Below are 20,481 nucleotides of genomic sequence, written 5' to 3' on the forward strand. Positions count from 1 at the left end.
GGAAGAAGGAAGGAAGGAAGGAAGGAAGGAAGAAGGAAGGAAGGAAGGAAGGAAGGAGGAAGGAAGGAAGGAAGGAAGGAAGGAAGGAAGGAAGGAAGGAAATGTCCTTATGTGGCAGTACAATGTACAATGAATATGCACAATGAAAATAATAGTAGTAATGCAACCCATACTTCTGAATGGCTATCTTACTTGATGATAGGTTTGTCTATGACTCCATAATTTCCCCTTATGAAGTCTTAGACTGCATAAATGCTCCTAAGATTCCCTAGGAAAATCCAAAACAATGGTTCCCATTTGCCCCTTCTTCCTCACATGTGTAGGTATAAAGAGACTGAAGAGTTCTTATTTTCATGAACACAAGGATCTTTCATGAGAGTCTCGGCTCACTGAAACAACCTCTCTATCTCTTGCTAGGCCGTTGGGAGGATTTGTGTTCATTCATAATACATTACAGTGATGGTGATGTGAGAGGGGACAAAGTACCCAATGCTAGTGGAAACACAGAGAAGGGTGCCAACAGAATGGAGTGGATCCACTGAGAGATTAGGTTTGTATTTTTGTTGTTGTTGTTTTTGAGACAGTGTCTCACTATGTACCCCTGGCTAGCCTTGAAGTCTCTGTGATCCTACTGCCTCAGTCTCTCAAGTTCTGGGATTGCAGGCATGCACCACCATGTCTGGCTTACCGCTTTTTAAATTGACAGACCCATTTTGTCTTAGTGAAAGATAAACTCAAGCCACAGGACACTGAGGGGAAAGCACTCACAAAGGGGCAGTCACTTCTGAACTGAATATCCAGTATAGCCAATGCTTGACATTGTATACCAGGTCAAACAAGCTGGCCAGGTGACTTGAGTCCTGACAAACTTTCCCAGCAAATGGGGCCCATGGGACACTGCGTCTCTTAACTAATATGAACTTTCTGCCAGGCTCCCACTGTACCTGGCTGCCTCTATTGCTCCAATGCACCATGCTGACTGCTTGGAAGGCTCTCTTGCTAGAGTCTATTTAGCCAGCAAGGGACAGATGTAGGTGTGGGCAGAAGAAAGATGACCTACTCTTTCCACTGTAGGGCACAGTCACCCTCCCCCACCCTGATTCTGTGTCCCCAGCTCCTTCTCAACCCCCCATAAGTAAGTCCCAAGTTGTCTCTTGACTTCCTCCTGTGCCCAGAGCCTAGGCACGAGAAGGGGCTTACCTCACCTGTTCTTCTTTTCTTGAAGGGACTTGAGTATCTCCTGCACATCTGACACATGCCTTTGCTTGAGGCTCTGGTGGCAAACCTGAAGGTCAGCATGGGCTTTCTTGGCTTCTGTCAGTTCTTCCTTCATCTTCTGTAACAGTTGCTTTTGTTGCTGGGCCACATACTTCTTCTCTGAGAATTTCTTCTGCTGCACGCCTGATGCACAACTATCCAGAGTGGATGGCTTGGTAACAGTGGTGGGCAGGCTATCTTCCCCACCTGGCCTGGGCAGCTTAAACAATGAGGCCTTTACAGCAGCCTGCTTATGGCTGTCTAGGCCTGTGCCCACTTCCAGCACTGAACTCGTGGGGATGCAACCTTCATCCAGCTCCTTCAGCATTCGGTGGCACTGGTAGAGCTTTCGCTTGATATGGGCGATAGTGGCTGAGGTTCGCTGGTTCGCCTTCTCAAAGGCCTGCCGGATGTGCAGGGCCTGGTGCCGGTCAGCTTTGGATACCAGCTTCAGGTAGCTCACGGTGTTCCCATCCCGACTGGCCTTCTCCACTCTCAACTGCTCTGAGAGGTAGAGGATGCAATGTTTGACACCTTCTTGCACATTCTGTGCAAGCGCCCCATCTGAGAAGCTGGTGTGGTTGCTGGGGAAATCCTTATGGGAGGAGGACATGGACCTGTAGGAAGGTACATTGGAGGGGAGTGTTGCACTTGAACCCTTTGTGCTTTCCACCTGCATTAGGAAACAAGAAATCACACAATGGGTGCTCTATGAGTGACAAATAATGGGTGCTCTGCGAATGACAAATAGCTATGGACGTGTATGGATTTACTTTAGAAAATACATGTGTGCAAGGGTAGTGATGTGTGTAAGATTTGTTTAAGATGGGCCAACATAGACTGGGGAGGTGGAGCTCATCTTCCAGGCCCCAACATCCAACTTCTTGTTGGTACTCTACTGCAATCCTCCAATGGGTAGACCCTCCCTCTACATATGCTTCACCTGATCTTGGACCTGTCTATTTTTCAAGCTAAGAATTTCCAATTATGGCTCTCATTTATGAAGGACTGACTTTGTAAACAGAACATCAACATTTTTTAAAAGATTTTATTTGTTTTTATTTTATGTGTATGAGTGTTTTGCCTGCATGTATGTAAGTGCACCACGTGCATGTCTGATGCCCACAGAGGCCAGAAGAGGGCATCAGATTTCCTAGAACTAGAGTTAAGGACAGGTGTTTGCTGCCATGTGGGTGCTGAAAACCAAACAAGGGTCCTCTGCAAGATCAGTAAGTGCTCATAAGTACTGAGCCATCTCTCCAGCCCTGAAAGAACAATTCTTATAAAGTAGAACTAAACTCATTCCCACTAACTCATAGTTTGCTGTGTTGCTACTCACAGTGAGATAGGAGGAGGGGTAGGAAGAGAAATCTCTATCCTAACAGGTTTTTCTCACACATTATTAGAAACCATTTTTCTCACACATTATTTCCTGAGACCAGGTAGGCAGGGAGTTAGACATGAGGGCAATATAGTACTATGTAGTAAAGGAGAGAAACTACATGAATGAATTAGAAACAGAAATGAATCTTACAAGCACAAGGTTGAGCAGAAGAAACCAAACAGAAAAATTCACACCATATCCGGCTCTATTTGTTTACATTTTAAGAACAAGCAAAACTAAGTACTATAGTGATCTACATGTAGCTGACAAAATTATAAAGTCAAAGCATACATACGAGTAACCTTAAGTATCAGCATGAGGATTACCCCTAAGGTGGAAGGAGATTGAGTGTGAAGGAGGTAGAGGCTGGAGTATGCTAACCTTATCATTATTTCGTAAAATATATGTTTATATTTTCTGCATCTTTATGTACATATGCCAGATTTCACAGTTTTAAAAGGTTTTATAAAGATGGAGCGATGGCTCAGTGGTTAAGAATACTTGCTGCTCTTGAAGAAGACCAGGGTTCGGTTCCCAGCACCCATACCGGAGTTCACAACCTTCTATAACTCCAGCTCCAGGGAATTCAATGCCCTCTTCTGGCCTTTGTAGGCACCTACACAAATGTGGTATACATACATATATACAGGCAAACACAAACAAAATTTTTTAAAGTACATCTTTTTACAAATGGGTTTTTAATGTTCAATAGATTGATTTAATAGCAGATTTTATATGCCTAAGAGAAAGCTGGTAAATAGTAACACAGAACTTTAAAAAGTATACAGAGGGCTAGAGAGATGGCTCAGTGGTTAAGAGCACTGATTGCTCTTGCAGAGGACCCGGGTTCAATTTCCAGCAACCTCATGGCAGCTACGAACCATCCTTAACTCCAGTTCCAGGGGAATCCCATACCCTCTTCTGAGCTCTGCAGCATTGCACAACATGGGTGCACTCACATACATGCAGGCAATACACCTGTACACGTAAAATAAAAATAATAAATAAAATATTTTTTAAAAAGATATTAAAACCAGAGGAAAAACTTATCACCTTTAAAAACATGTCTTTTAAACTGCAATCTGACTTCTTAATAATATTAATGAAATCCAGAATATGGTTGGATATCTTCAATACACTAAGAGAAATACCGTTGAATACGAAAAAAAAAACAAAAACCCTCAGGTCATGTTCAAAGAATCAGAAGTCAGAATGTCTTTAGCCTTTTCAACAACAGCATGCAGAACCAGAAGACAAGGAAGTAATGCCTTCAAAGCTTGGGGAAAACTTATTTCCTACCTGCAATTCTAAAACCATCAACTATGAGTTTAGGATGCTTTTCTTCCTTTTTCGTTCATTTTTTCCCTTCTCTTCCCTTTTCCCTTCCACCTTTCTTTCCCCTTTTCACTTGCCGTCTGTTCTCTTGTGTCTCCTCCTCTTCCCTTCACACCCCTTCCCATGCTGGGGACTGAACTCAGGGCCTTGCATGAGGTAACTTGCACTCTAGAACATCAAGCTACATTCTCAAGCCTAACTGTAAATTTACACTAAAAACATTTTCAGACATGAAAGAACTCAAATAGTTTCCCTCTTCTATAAGCATTCTCTGTATTTCTTAAATGATATACACAGTACAGCACCACATCAGGAAGGTAAACAAAGGACCTAGAAAATGGGACTGGAGTGGGGGATGCAGGGAGGGCAAGAGGGAGGGAGAGAGGGGAAGGAAAAGAGAAAGAGAGAGACGGAGAGAAGGGGAGAAGGGGAGAGGGGGAGAGGAGGAAATAGGGAAAGGAGGAGAGAGAGACAAAGCCGTTTCCCATTTCCCAGGTGACAAACAGAGAAATCTATGCTCACAGCTGTGCAGGAGGCTTGAAAAACAAATCAAAAGGTTCCTTTAGGGGCCTAGAGAGACAGCTCAGAGGTTAACAGCACTAGTTGGTCTTGCAGAGGACACAGGTTTGGTTCCCAACACATAAGGACATGGTGGCTAACACACATCCTTAACTCCAACACATGTAGTACAGTTACATAAAATAAAATTTTTTTAGGGCCTGGGAGCTGACTCAGTAGGTTAAGTGAGGACCTGAGTTAGAGACAGGAGGACTGGCCAGGCAGCAAAGCCTAATTGGTGAGCTCCAGGTTCAGTGAGAGACTTTGTCTCAAAAATATAAGGTGGACAGCAGTAGGGGAAGATATTCTGACACTGACCTCTAACACACCCACCCACCCACACACACACACACACACACACACTAGTTTAGAGAGGTATTGAGAATCAACCTACTAGAATGCTGAACATCTTTGAATACATGAATAGGAGATTTGGATAGTTGGGAGAAGTGCTGAATTTGAGACAGGTAATAGTGAACAAGCAGAAAGGGGGAGGGGCATACAAACGTTGACTCCAAGGAAAGGAGAAAGTTAGAAAACGAAGGAAGAGAAATCGCACCAATTGCTCAGTTGTGACTAGTGTTTCCATGGCGTTGATCATGTAAAACTCCAAGGAATGGTATAGCTGAAATCACTGCATACTGTGCAAGAACGATGACAGAACATCAAGTGTGTGTCCGCTGGAGAGGAGGCAGGTGAAACCGCTACATCATCTTTTGTAGTGAGAAGTCAATGAACGGGCTCCTAAAGTATAGAAAGACAATTAACTGGTACCATATAAACATTATTTAGAGACCTGGATGCAAATGCCAGGAGAAATACTAAACATGTTGAAAATGTGTGATTTTGGGGAGGGGACAATGGATGATTGGAGCCTGAGAATTGCTAATTTTTATGTTAAATTATATCATTCTTTAATTAAAAATTTTGGATTACAAAATTTTAAGTTGCTACTTTTTTGGTAATAAGTTCTAGAAATACTTAGCTCTGGGGGTGGAGAGATGGCTCAGTGGTTAAGAGCACTGGTTGCTCTTGCAGAGGACCCGGGTTCAATTCCCAGCACCCACATGGCAGCTAACAACTGTCCAGTTCCAAGAGATCCAATGCCTTCTTCTGACCTTTGCAGGCACTAAACGATAGGGGTTGTGTTTACATACATGCAGGTAATACACTCATACACACAAAATAAATATAATAAATAAAATATTAAAAAAGAAATACTTAACTCTTAAATCAAAGATTGGCAAAATCCATCCTGAAGGGCCATTGGTTGACTTTGAATGGCCTATAAACATTTTTAACCTTTATAAGTAGTTGAAAAAACTGAACCATTTGTAACATGTAAAAATTATATGAGATTCAAACCTCAGTATTCATAAACAAAACTTTTTTTGCCCATAGCCACATTCATTCAGTTCTCTATGGCTGCTTGTAAACACCACTGCAGCAGACACCATACAGCCTACAGCTGTCTGACCATTTACAGAAAAATATATTGATCGCTTCTTAAACTACATTCATGTGCACCTTTGACAAATGTTAAGAACTAAATTATTTCTTAAGGAGCAAGTTGTGAATAGGAAAAATAAAAATTTGCTTATAACTTGTTCTGGGGAGAATTTTATAGGCACAATTAGAAAACTCAAGGCCAGGAGTGGTGGCGCACGCCTTCAATCCTAGCACTCGGGAGGCAGAGGCAGGTGGATCTGTGTGAGATCAAGACCAGCCTGTTCTACATGGTGAGTTCCAGGACAGCTGGGGCTACAGGGAGACCCAGTTTCAAAAAACCCAAATAAATAAATAAATAAATAAATAAATAATATTGACAGAAAAATATGCTGGTATAAAAAAATTAAAGGTAAGAGACTGGAAAGATGGCTCAGTGAGTAACTACACAAACACAAGGAGCTGAGTTTAGATCATAGCATCTACATAAAACTGAGCATGGCCATGCATGTACATGTAACCTCAGTGCTTTGAGAGAGCAGACACAGGAAGATTGTTGGGGCTTGCTAGCCACCAACCTAGCTCCAAGTTCAGTGACAGACCCTGTCTCAAAGGAATAAGGTGGACTTCTGGCACACTCCTCAGGCCTCTACATGTGTGCATTGATGTAACCATGCATACATACACACACACACACACACATACACACACACACACACACACACACCACTCACACACATATATACACAAAAAATTAAAGGTAGACACTAGAAGAACAAAAACCAGATATATATAACACCTAAATAATTAAGAAGAAACAAAAATGGAGCTTGATTAATCCAGAAAAAAGGAGCCAGATATGGGGGTACACACATGTAGTCCCAGCTACTCAGTAGTGTGAGCCCAGGAGTTTAAGGCCACATAGTGAGATCCTGTCTCAATAAAGTAAAACATGAGCTGGCAAGGTGGCTCATAGGGCAAGGGCACTTTCTATCAAGTCTGACAACCTGAGTTCTGTTCCCGGAACCCACATAGTGAATGAGAGAACCAACTCCCATGAGTTGTCCTCTGACCTCCACTTAGGTGCCATGACACATGCATGCTGCACACCCCCTCACTCCACACACAAATTTTTTTAAAGTCAGTGCTGAGGATGTAACTCAATGGGTAGAGGGCCCACCTAGCATACTAGAGGCCTTGGGTTCAATCCCTAGCACCATGGGATGGTAGATACCGAAAGGCCTTGTAATCCCAGCACCTCCAGAGGTGCAAGCTGGAGGCTGGAGAAGCACGATTTCAAACTCATCCTCAGTCTCAGCCAGCTTGATGTCCACCTAGGCCACATTAGACCATGTCTCAAAACAACAAAGGGAAAATTCAATCTAAATATAAACAAACAAACAAAAAACAAAGCTAAAGTGTTCTATCTCTTAATAAACTACCTCTGCTTCCACTACAAAAAAAGGAAGGAAAAAAACAGAAAAATCAGGGTAAGGGTCAGCAAGCCTGATGACCTGAGTTCAATCCCCAGAACCTACAGTGCAAAGAAAGAACTGACTCCCTCAAGTTGTTTTCTAACACCCATACATGCATCATGGTATATGTGCTTCTGTGCTCACATACACACATCACACACACACACATGCACACACTAATAATATTAATGATAACAATAGTAGTAATGGTAAATAGAAAATATAAACAAGAAAGCAGGGCCTGTAATCACAGCACTTGCGAGGCTGAGACAGGAGAATTTGGAGTTCCAAGCCAGCCTGGGCTACATAATCTCTTGTTTTTTTAAAAAGAAAATATAAAATAAGGAGTTGGGAGTGTAGCTCAGTAAGAGTGCTTCTCTAGAATTCTTGAGAACTTAGGTTTCATCTCCAACATCATAAAAAAGAAAATGTAGGGCTGGAGAGATGGCTCAGTGGTTAAGAACACTGACTGTTCTTGCAGAAGACCCGGGCTCAAATCCCAGCACCCACATGGCAGCTAACAACCGTCTGTAGCTCCAGTTCCAAGGGATCAGACAGCCTCTTCTGTCCTCCGCCAGCACTGCACGACAACGGGTGCACTTACCTACAGGCAGGCAATACACACATATGCATAAAATAAAAATAATAAATAAAAAAAGAAAATGTAAAATAGGATGCCAATTAAGATATAATTACCAATAGCTATATAGCACGCACTTTGGGGGATGATTTACTATTATAAATATGCCAACCATATATATACTAATGTATGCATTCCATGACATTAAAAAATAAAAAAATAAATGGTTCCATGTATGGTGACACATGCCCGCAATCCCAGAACTTGGGAGGTGGCAGCAGCAAGAATTTGTGACCCCCATCTTAAGAAAAAAATCCAAATTGGAACATCTTGTGAGTCTTAAATTAGTTGATTTCAAAACTTAGCAGAAAAAATGCAAACTTGCTAAGAAAATTTTGGAGAAAAAAGTACCAAATTATGATTTTAGGAAAATGGTCTACTTGAAAAATAAAGAGTGCTACTTTTCTTTATATACAGTAATAGAATCCAGAAAATAGAGAATTAAACACAAAAATACAACTGTAGGGCTGGAGAGATGGCTCAGTGGCTAAGAGCACTGGCTATTCTTGCAGAGGACCCGGGTTCAATTCCCAGCGCCCACATGGCGGCTACCAACCATCCTTAACTCCAGTTCCAGGGGAATCCGAAGCCCTCTTCTGACCTCTGAAGCACTGCACGACACGGGTGCACTCACATACGTGCAGGCAATACACTCATACACATAAAATAAAAATAATAAATAATAAATAAAATATTCTTTAAAAAATACAACTGTAAAGGTATCAAAAGGATATAATAAAAATATTTTTATAATCTTTAAATAGAGAAGACTTTTCTAAGGAAGACTCAATCCTAATGCCTGAGGAAAAGATTTATGTATTTTATTAAATTAAGAAATCTTGCCCGGTGTGGTGGCACATGCCTTTAATCTGAGCACTTGGGAGACAGAGGCAGGCAGATCTCTGTGAGTTCAAGGCCAGCCTGGTCTACATAGTGAGTTCCAGGACAGCTGGGGCTACAGGAAGACCCTGTCTCAAAAAGACCAAAAAAAAAAAAGGAAAGAAATCTTATAGCCTTCTGTGTGGAGGGAAAAAACAAAGCTAAAAAGAAAGAACCTTTAGGTTTTGTATCAAGTGCTTCCTTTTTCTTAAAAATAAAATATCTTTCTTATCATTTAAAAACTAAAACCAGAATAGACTGAGGGGAAAAAGTGAATATATGTAATAGGGATAATCAATACCGTATTTAAAGAAATATTAAAAATTAGTAAGGTAAGGGGCCGGAGAGATGGCGCAGTGGTTAAGAGCTGATTGCTCTTGCACGACATGGGTGCACTCACATACGTGCAGGCAATACACTCATACACATAAAATAAAAATAATAAAATATTTTTAAAAATTAGTAAGGTAAGAACAATCTCTAAAAAAAACCAGCAAAGGTTAGTAGTGAACAATTGGACTGAACTGCATATAAGTGACAACCAATACTTTGAAAAACTAGAAAATGAAAATTGATCAATTTGTAAATCAAAGCATTAATTCATTATTATTTACTTATCTACCAGAATGCCCAAAATTAAAGACTTAAAATATCTAGTAGTGCAGAGGATGTGGGGAAAAGAGAACTCATTCTCAAAGTAGGATCAGTTCAGATTCTCTGTGCGGTTAATAGGCACCTATTGAAAATTTCAAGGTAAGAACTTTTGAAGTCAACAATAACGGGAGAGCCGAATGGCAGTCGGGTTATATTTTGGGGCTGTCACGTAAGAATTCATCATTTTTATGTTAAGCACTAAGCTCCGAAGTTCCTGAGCCTCGGCACACCACTGGGTGCCATGGTGATGTGGCAAGGTTATCCCAGTGTCTGATACTAACATTGTTGCCTTTACATAGGGGCCTAACCCAAGATTTCAGATTAAAAATTTTTAAAGTACACATTGTGCCACAACACAAACTCACCTAAGTCGGGCTCTCTGTTCAAGTTACAGGCTGGCTTTGGTTAAACAGTCATACCGTGCTTTTGGGACAGAAGGTTCTAGAAAGGAAAATGGCTCAGAAACGTCACAGTGTCTAAGAACCGCTAGCTCCACTTCACGTACTGAGAAACCTGACTGGAGGCCAGACTGCTGTGTGTGAGGGGTAGCCATCCACAAACTTTGAAATTCCAGGGTGTACTTTTTAATATGGTTATAAAATGGGAATATCAACTTCACTATTATACCTATTTTCAGGCATGTGGTTTAGTTTCACTACACTCCGTATGTTCCGTATGCCTCCCATCCCTATGACTCTCTAATTATAGAACATTTCTTCCATTGGCCATCACCCTCAAAGGAAATCCTGTACTGAACAGAGAGGCAGTCCCGTTGAAGAATTAATAACACAGTTTTTATTTATTTATTTATTTATTTATTTATTTATTTATTTATTTATAGGCTGGCCTTGAACTCACAGAGATCTGCCTGCCTCTGCCTCCCGAGTGCTGGGATTAAAGGCATGCGCCACCACGCCCAACAACACACACAAAGTTATTTTTAAAAGTGGAATCGATTCTGTATACTGTCGAATATGCCAGTGACAAATATTTAAAATTCTCTGAAATGGGCACACAAAAGGAGCACTGTAGTGTGCTTGATACTAGGCATAACCATCTTTTTTATTTGGTCTTTTTGAGACAGGGTCTCCCTGTAGTCCCAGCTGTCCCGGGACTCACTATGTAGACCAGACTGGCCTTGAATTCACAGAGATCTGCCTGCCTCTGCCTCATTAAAGCATACAGCACCAGGCCCAGCATAACCATCTGAGGTGGGAAGAAGAACCTGGGGACTCACCAAAAAAAAAAAAAAAAACAAACACCAAGGGGCAGAGCAAGAGAGCACCAGAGGGCCTGCACAGACATCTCACCAGACTGCCAGTGAGGGCAGTGAGAAAGCACCAAGGGCCAATGGGAGAAGGCCCAAAGGATATGACAAATGGATTACAGGCTTAAAAGTGGTTGAAAACAATTAGAAAAAATGTTAGTAATTTGCTGGCGCGTCGTTGAGGGTTGTGTTTGCATCAATACTAGTAAAAATAATGTTTTAGGGGGTTTGCTGTGTTGCCCAGGCTGAACTCTACACAAGGGATTCTTCTGACTGCCCAATAGTTGGCATTAAGACATACACTATAACTTGTCTGAAGTTTTTCAATTACCAGTTGTGCTGGGTAGATTTAGTGTCAACTTGACACACCTGGGTTGAATGGAATCTCATTTGGGGAATTTCCTCCTTTGGACCCGCCTGTGGCCATGCCTGTGGGGCATCTTCTTGATTGTTGAGTGATGTGGGAGGGCCCAGCCCACTGTCTGTGAGGCCACCCCTGGGCAGGTGGGCCTGTGTTGCATAAGAAAGCAGGCCGAGCAGGGGCCAGGGGAGCAACCACTAAGCAGCATTCCTCCATTGCCTGTGCTCTAGCTCCTGCCTCTAGGTTTCTGCCCTGAGTTCCTACCTTGGGCTCCTTCATTAACTGTGACCCGGGAGATGTAAGTCAAATAAACCCTTTCCTCCCCAAGTTGGTAGTGGTCAGAGTATTTTGTCACAGCAATGGAGAAACAAACCAGAACACCAGTTAAATACTAGTAGTCTCTGTTCAGACTTTCTAGCAACTGGATCTTGTTTTCTCTTTCTAGAAAATTTTCAGCTCTTTTAATTAACTAGTTTGCTGCCATATAGTCATCTACAGTGTTTTAAATCTTTTTCATTTCTGTAAAGGTGACAGAATATCCCCATTTTCGAGAGAGGGTTTCACTGTAACCCCAGCTGTCCTGGTACTCAGTGTGTAGACCAGGTTGGCCTTGATCTCACAGAGATCCTCCTGCTTCTGCTTCCCAAGTGCTGGAATTAAAGGAGTGAGCCAACACATGGGGCTAAAATGCATGGGTTTTAAAAATATTTTAATATTTTTATTTTCTGTGTATGAGTGTTTTGCCTACATGTATGTAAGTGAACCACCTGCATGCAATGCCCCACAGAGGCCAGAATAGTGTCGGATTCCATGGTACTAGGGTTGTGGGAGGTTGTTAACTGCCATGTGAGATCTAGGAATCAACCTCAGGGTCCTCTAGAAGAACAGCAAATGTTCTTAACCGCTGAGCCATCTCCGCAACTTCTAAAATGTGTTTGTAGCTAGAAATTTTTCTTGGCACTAGTTTTGTTACATCTACATAAGTTTTGATTTTGTGCTTTTCATGTATCTGTTTGTAATTTCCCGTGTAAATTGTTTAGCCTTCGGTTTGTGTAAGAGTTCATTATTTAATTTCCAAAAATTTGTCGAATTTTTACTTTTTTTCTGTCGACTTCTAATTTTATCTCATTGTACTGACACAAAATACTTATTTTTTTTAATCAGTGGTAGACTGTTTGCATAGCATGTGCAAGACCCTGGATTTCATTCTCAGCACTATATAAATAATTTGCTCTGAAACCTGGGCTGTGGCATTAATATGATGATGTAATTGCATTTAATACACGTAATTTTCAAGATTTTGTTTTATATTTGTATTCTTCAGGTCTTGAATGCAGCCAATATTGTCATCTTAATGTCTTCCCAATTCCACCACCAACACCAGCAGTTAACACTGAAATTGCCGAACATCACACCCAGCTTTTTTTTTTTGCTACCCTAATTAGGTTTATTGTGGTTAGTTGTCCACAATGTATACATACATGCAAACATTAAGTGTACACATTATATATACACATATTTATTTGTCCACCATTAGTCAGTAAAAGTTGGAAAAAATGACAAACTGAATTCTACAAGAAATGGTCAAAATTTGAAAAAAATACAGAGGAAACAATTCAGGAAATAACATCAAAAAGCTAATAACCCCCTAGGGAAAAAAGTAACAAATGGCAAAAATAAGTCCCTTTTTTTTCAGACTCCCTCCCTCCTCTCTCAGATTCCTCCACCTCCCTACCCCTTCAATTCATATCCTCTAAGTTTTTGTTGTTGATTTTTTCTTGTTTGAAACAGTCTCACTATGTAGCCCTGGCTGGCCTAGCACTCACAGAAATCTGCCTGCGTCTGCCTCCCAAGTGCTAGGATTAAAGCATGTGCCACCATACCCCAGTGTTTTCTATTATTTTTTTAAGGCCTGTGGAGTCTAATTTGTGGTATCCAAAGGCTCTTGTCGTGCGGGTCAATCCCCTGAAGCCTGGTCAACCTACATGGCATCACATCACTAAAGAAAACGGACTCTCCCTCTCCAGCAGCTATCAGTTGCCAAAAGTTCCTCAGCTAAGGCTGGGGCTTCTTGCCGCCCTCTGTCCTCCAGGCTGGGTTTTTGCCTGCTTTGGGCTTGCCTAAGTTTGTGCATGCTGTCACAAGCACTGTAGGTTCATATGTGCAACTGTCCTGTTGTATCTGGAAAACACAGTTTCTTTGTATTCATCACCACCTTTAGCTCTTACAAATCTTTCTGCCCTCTGTTCCATAAACTCCCCTGAACCTTGTGGGGAGGAGTACAACATAGCTGTCCCATTTAGGGCTAAGCGCTCCACCTTCTCTTATTGTCTGCATGTTGGCCAGTCGTGGGTCTCCTGTTAATTGCCATCTGCTGCAAGAAGAAACTCCTTTGGTGAGAGATAAGAGGTGTATTAATCTATGAGTATAGCAATAAGTCATTAGAAGTTCATTTAATACTATGTCCATTTAGCAGCATCACAGTAGCAGGTTCCTCCTTACTGCCTATGACCTGTCTAGCTACATGTTTTTGGCCCTGATAACACTGCCAGGTATGAGCTCCATCTTGAGAACCAGGCCTTAAATCCAATCAGAAAGTGCAGAAAGTGGGAGAACAGCAGGTCTGACTCCGGCATTTTCTTTTTTTAAAAAAAAAAATTATTATTTTTATTTTATGTATATGAGTGTATTGCCTGCATGTATGTGAGTGCACCCATGCTGTGCAACGCCGCAGAGGTCAGAAGAGGGTTCGGATTCCCCTGGAAGTGGAGTTAAGGATGGTTCACACCCACCATGTGGGTGCCGGGAATCGAACCCAGGCCCTCTACAAGAGCAGTCAGTGCTCTTAACCACTGAGCCATCTCTCCAGCCCCGTTTTCTTTTTTTTTAAAGCATCATTTCCAGGGATGGGATAGAACTGGGGTCCTTGTGCTTACGAGGCAAGCACTTTGCTGATGGAGCTATCGCCCAAGTCCCTGCTTTTTGTTCTTATAGTCATTCTGACTGGGGTGAGATTATATTTCATTGTAGTTGTATGCTTGCTTTCTGGTTTGATTTGGTGATGCTGGGGATCAAACTTGATCATTTCCTGAATGCTATGTAATACTTTACCACTGATCTGGCCTCCTGCCTCAACCTTTTGAGTGCTGGGATTACAAATGTGGGCCATCATGCTTGGTCCTTTTGGTTTACATTTCCTTGATGGTTAATGATGCTGGATATATTTATATGTATTTGTTGACTATTCACATTTCTTCATTTGAGAAGTCTATATTATTTACCCATTTTAATTGGTTTATTTTGGGTTAAGTATTTTGAGTTCCTTACCTATTTTGAATATTAATGCTCTGTCAAATGAGTAACTGCAAGATATTTTCAGGGAGTAGGTCTGTCCCCTGTCCTGTCTTCTCTCCCCTATAAGAAATTTAGGTAGTAGAATGGAATCTATGTGGTAGCTGTGAATCAGTGATGCTTCCTCAGCATGTGCAAATTCTACATATGATAGCACACAAGTGAAAGAATGCTCAAGTCGAGTCACAGAGTGAACATAGCCCAAGTGCATGGTGTTCCTCTGATAAAGGGGGGCTAGTCTCAGAGCGTGTCACTGTATGCAGAAAGGAGGATTGTGAGGTTGCTGTCCTATAAACTGACCTTTAGAAACTCAAGCTTTGGAGGCTTCCAGCTTCCCTGACCCTTGAATAGATTAATCCGGGCTAGGAGAAATTACCTGCATCTGGTTTAGTGCTGCTGAGATCGTGTCTGTGCTGCTGTTCTACACAATGAGATATAAACAAGCCGACCCAGAGAACCCAGACAGTGACCAATTCATCGCTTCAAAGGTATGATGGCTGTAGAACCCTGCTGCTTGGTTTGGGGCTGAGGTTGTTTTGTCTGTTTTTTGAGACAGGGTCTTATGTAACCCAGGCTGACCTTGAACTCCTTATCCTTCTACCTCCACATTCTCTGAGTTCTGAAATTATAGGGGTGTACGTGGTTTTGATGCTTGCTTCTTAACCTACTCTTTAATGTCATCTTGTGGCAACAGGCTTGAAATGGGCCATTTGCTATTTTGGTTCTTTATTCCCACCATTTAAAGATCTAAAAGTATTCTAGTGAGGCCTATTTGAAGCCACATGGTAATTTTGGAAGGAAGGATGGCTTGTGGCAGCTGCCATGTTTTCTTTAGTGATACCTTGGCTCATTCCATGTAGCACTGTGCTGCCTTCAGAGAGAAGGTAACTTCAATGGATCTCACTTGCTGAGCGTGCACAAAATTGGGGGTGACATGGAAGAGACATCATCCCATCAGTTAGCTTTCTCTTCCATTTCTGTCTAGATCTGAGAATTGTTTTTTGAGCCTCGGTACAATATCAGATACCTCATGACATTAGGTGTTATGGAAAAGGACAAAAAAAGTGGTTCTGAGAATCTGTAGATGAATCAATGCTACTGAAACTACGCTGTTTCCTGAATCAACGGATTTAAAGGCAAAATCACACTGTAGCCATGACTATGGTACCTATGGGTCAAAACTGTAAAGCTTGTGCTAGTATCTGAAGTGTAATCTCAAGTAGTTTTACAGAAAAATAAATATGTAGATGTGTAAAGAGATGGAGTAAATGTGGTAATGCTTCAGTTGGGAGCCAAGGCCGAAGGGTATGTGGGACTCATTGTATTAGTCTCACAACTCATCTGTAGACTCAAACTTAATAGTACCAACTGGAAAAAATCTGTGTGTACAAACACGATATGAGTGCTCAGAGTCAGTTTTTAAAAAGGTGGCGCACGCCTTTAATCCCAGCACGTGGGAGGCAGCGGCAAGTGGATCTCTGTGAGTTCAAGCCCAGCCTGGTCTACACAGTGAGTTCCAGGATAGCTGGGGCTACAGGGGGACCCTGTCTCAAAAAGACCAAAAAAAAAAGGAAAAATGAGCTGGCATGGTGGCACACACCTTTAATTCCAGCACTCAGGAGACAGATACCCTGTCTCAAAAAGATAAATAAATAATAAATAAATAAATAAATAAATAAATAAAAATAAGAGGAAAAATGGGACTGGTAAGATGACTCAATAGATAAAAATGCCAGCAAGCTTTATCACTTGAGTGGTTTTGTTTTGTTTGAGACAGGGTCTCCCTGTAGCCTCAGCTGGACTAGAACTCACTATGTTAACCAGGCTGGTCTTGAACTCACAGATACCCCCCAGCCTCTGCCTCATGAGTGCTGAGATTTGAGGAGTGTGCCACCATAACTGACTTGACCAACTGACTTCTAAAAGTTGTCCCTTACCTCTGTGTGCATGCATGCATATACAAGCATACAAAAATAAAAAATGTACTAAAAGGAAAAATGTCTAGACTGTTAGATATCTACTGCTTCCTGAATAATTGGCCTTGGATAAAGAGGCTTGCAAGTATGTTCATCAGATTTGGGCAGCAGAAGTGAGAGGACAGAGAAAGTGTTAGGGTTCCAAATAACAGCAGCAGTTTCCCCCCTCCCCAACAGGGACCTCACCTTGACCTTTGGAGTCAAGGGAAACAAACTCTGCTGAGAAGCAGCCTGCCTCTCCTCTGACCTCCAAAGATAAGCAGATTCTACCTGATAACCAGAGATTTTAGCATCTGTTTTTCTCTCATCTTAAGAGGGAAAAAGTAAACACTTCCGCACCCTAATCCTACCTGCTTCCCCCTCCCTGATTTCTCCCCCAAACATTCCCCCTTCCACACCCTAAAGCCCCCATATATAAAGTCCCAGCTCACAACCCGTGGACAGATATCTTTCCTGGATATCTTTCCCTTCCCTGCCTTCCCTGCCTTCTCTGTCTTTCCCTGACATCTTTCCCTGACATTTTTCCCTTCCCCGAGGGAAACGTGTCCCGTGCGAAATAAAGCTGTATCCTGCTGAGAATTACATCTGTGCCTTGGTGCCTTCCTCCACCCGCTCACTCCCGCCCATTCACTACCTATCAAAAAGCACATAGGAAGTACAACCCCTGTGGCTTTGGCTGGGACAGAGGAAATTATCACACTGCACCAGAGCAAGAAATCCTTCACTGCTGCCCACAAGGTTCTAGGTCTACCTACAAGTGATTGTCATCAGTCAGTGCCTGATACTGAATTTACTATCCTAGGAGTCTGGTTCCTAAGGCATGACCTTATCACTGGCAGTCACAGTGCTAGAGGCTTCTGGAGTAGAAGGGCTTTGTCTTCAATTTGTCAGCTTTCATTTTTCTCCAGTTTAAGCAGGCCTGGGAAATAAGCCAAAAGAGCTTTGTGTAAACAACTTCTTGAAGCATACTTGGTACTGGAACAAAGATAAGTACTACCTGGAAAAGAAGTCTTCCCTTTAGGGTGGGTATATATACCTTTATTCCAGCCCTCATTCCCCTGAATTGGGCCCCTTAAGGCATAGAGTTCATGGGAAAAAGGAAAGAACCCTTATCAGCTCTTATAGGCACACACCTATAGTCTCTACACTCAAGAGGCTGAAGCAGGAGGATTACCACAATTTTGAGGTCAGCCTGAGCTGCAATAGTTTCAGATCAGGCTGGGCTCCAAAAGGAGCCTATCTAAAAAAAATGTAGGATGAGGCCGGACATGCTGGTACACGCCTTTAATCCCAGCACTCATGAGGCAGAGGCAGGTGGATCACTCTGATTTCGAGGCCAGCCTGGCCTACATAGTGAGTTCCAGGTCAGCTGGGGCTACAGGGAGACCCTGTCTCAAAAAGACCAAAAAAATAAAAATAAAAAAATTAAAATAATAAATAAAATTTTTTTAAGTTCAAAGTGCCTTAACCGTGGACATCTGTAAAATAAAGAATAAGTTATAGCCAGCAGTGGTGGTGTACACCTTTAATCCCAGCACCCAAGAGGCAGAGACATGTGAATTGCTGAGTTAGAGGCCAGCCAATCTGATGTACATAGGGAGTTCCAGGTCGTCCAGGGCTACACAGTGAGATCCTGTCTCAAAAAAAAAAAAAAAAAAAAAAAAAAAAAAAGGCTAGAGATTTTCTTACTTTAAAAGGGAAGAACTGCCGGGTGTGGTGGCGCACACCTTTAATCCCAGCACTTGGGAGGCAGAGGCAGGGGCTCTGAACCAGGTGGGGCTACAGGGAGACCCTGTCTCAAAAAAGACCAAAAAAAAGGGCAAGAACTAGGGCATAGGAACTATCAAATAAAAGTAAAACCCAAGAGCCAGGCATGGTGGTGCATGCTTTAATCCCAGCACTTGAAAAGAAGAGATAAGCCTGAGTTCAAGACCAATCTGGTCTACATAGTGAGACCCTGTCTCAAAACAACAACAAAAGCAAACCCTGAAGTCTAGTAAAATATAAATCAAATCCTGTAGCTCAGTGTACAGCATCTGGGAGTCACTCATGATCATCTGGGTTCCAAGAGGCTTGGTTAGCTCCATCTCCTCAATGCTGCCATCAGCAGCACATATAGCTTGTCTCTTAAGCTCAGGCTGGCTCCACTTCACACCTGCCACTGTCCTTAACAGATGTCATATGGTCCTGGCATCTTCAGTATCTAGGCGTCTCTACTGAAACTGTGGCAGCATCTTTACTAATGGCCTTTCCTAGATTCTTTATAGGGACTCCAACCCTTTCACATAGCGCTAGGCTTCAGCTGGTCTCTATGACCCCATCAATCTTACATAGCTCATGCCTTCAAAAACAGTACCATGTGGGAGACTCTTTACACATTGCCAATTTCAACTGTCAGTTTGAAATGCAGCCTTGACTCCCTTGTGTGCTGACCATATTGTCTCAGTGAAGCACAGATTTCATTCACTTCAGTGATGCTGGTCTCACAGCCTACTTTTCAGTCCCAGCTTATTAGCACAATTTCTTAACACAAAATATCACACAAATGGCCTTGGTGGTCTTTGCTTCTCTCTGAAATTTCACAGTCCAGGCCTCTGCTGTCTGCATTTCTCTCAACATTCTTATCTTCAAATCTCCCACTAAAACAACCCATTAAGCTCTGAACACTCAATAGTTTTTCCAGCCCAAAGTTCCAAACACACCTACAATTCTCTCCCAAAACAGTATGCTCAAGTTCATAACACCAAACCACATTTCTCCCAGTACCAATTTTTGTTGTAGTTTGCATTTTGTTGCTGTGATAAATAGCATGGCCAAAAGCAACTTAGGGTCAGGAAAAAGGGTTATTTCAGCTTACATTTCCAGGTAACAGTCCATCGGTGAGGAAAGTTGGAGCAGAAACCATGGAGGAAAGCTGTTTACTGACACTCTCTAGCTCATGCCCAGCTAGCTTTCTCATATGGCTTAGACCCATCTACCTAGGCATAGAACTATGTATGGTCTCCTCTATCAGTTATCAACTAAGAAAGTCTTACCAACATTTCATTAGGCTAATCTGCTCTGGGAAATTCTTAAATTGAGGCTCTCTCTTCCCAGGTGGCTCCAGGTTGTCAAGTTGACAATAAAAACTAGTTAGCACAGGTTAAGGAGCAAAGCAGGAGCCATGATAAGGAAGATGGAGGAGCCACAGGTGTGGTCAGAAAACAATTCTCCTAAGCTAAGGAAGTAAAACTGAAAGGGAATCTCAGCATATAAAGCTTGTGGAAAATGTTAGGGAAGGTCAAAAGAACCCAAGAAGTAAAGGATAAGGAAACAAGAAGGGAGATATAGGAGAAGAACAACTACGATTCATCTGTCTGTGGTTGTGATGAACTCTTGCTGGTGTCTGAATGAAGCTGATGTTTGAACAAAGAAAGGGAATCAACAAACAAGAAAGCCACCTAGGAACAGACAGCATGTTCATCAGGGCTGGACATTCTGGAACCACAGTAAAAAGATAAAGAGAGTGATACAGAAAGACTTTGATGCTGATGTTAGAGTAGCAATTTTGAAGAGGTGAGGGAATGAGCTGTACTTGTGTCTATGCATAAGATATTGAGTAGAGAAAACTGCAAGTGACAAGACCGAGGCAGGTGTGTGCCTGATGGAATCAAACTAAAGCCCCCCAGGTTAAAGTGGATTCAAACGAAGTCCCCCAGACCAAAGAAGAATATTCAGAACAAGGAAGTAAGAAGTAAAATAATTCTAACTGCTGAGAAAGAGCTGACCTTTTCATGCTCCGTACACAAGCCGGACATCACCCAAAACTTCCCCTCTCCTACTGCTGCCGGCCCCCTCCCACTGCTGCCAGTTGTAGTTTGTGGTTTTTGCCTTTAAAAGTCACCTGTAAGCTGAGCTC

At 42.1% G+C, this 20,481-nt stretch overlaps 2 protein-coding genes across 2 annotated transcripts in view; one reads left to right on the top strand and one right to left on the bottom strand.

Moving 5' to 3' along the window:
- The window catches only part of Tex28 (testis expressed 28), a 23,326-nt gene extending 21,390 nt beyond the window's left edge, over window positions 1–1,936 (bottom strand). The window contains exon 1 of the mRNA XM_008829580.1: window positions 1,206–1,936. Within this exon, the coding sequence (XP_008827802.1) occupies window positions 1,206–1,936 (731 nt within the window). The remainder of the gene's footprint in view (window positions 1–1,205) is intronic.
- Window positions 1,937–9,765: 7,829 nt separating this feature from the next.
- Window positions 9,766–20,481, top strand: part of Tktl1 (transketolase like 1) — a 34,007-nt gene continuing 23,291 nt past the window's right edge. The window contains 2 exon segments of the mRNA XM_017797240.1: window positions 9,766–9,797; window positions 14,999–15,095. Of these exon segments, the coding sequence (XP_017652729.1) occupies window positions 9,766–9,797; window positions 14,999–15,095 (129 nt within the window).

Source organism: Nannospalax galili, unplaced genomic scaffold, assembly GCF_000622305.1.
Source record: "Nannospalax galili isolate Female #2095 unplaced genomic scaffold, S.galili_v1.0 scaffold513, whole genome shotgun sequence".
Classification (NCBI taxonomy): domain Eukaryota; kingdom Metazoa; phylum Chordata; class Mammalia; order Rodentia; family Spalacidae; genus Nannospalax; species Nannospalax galili.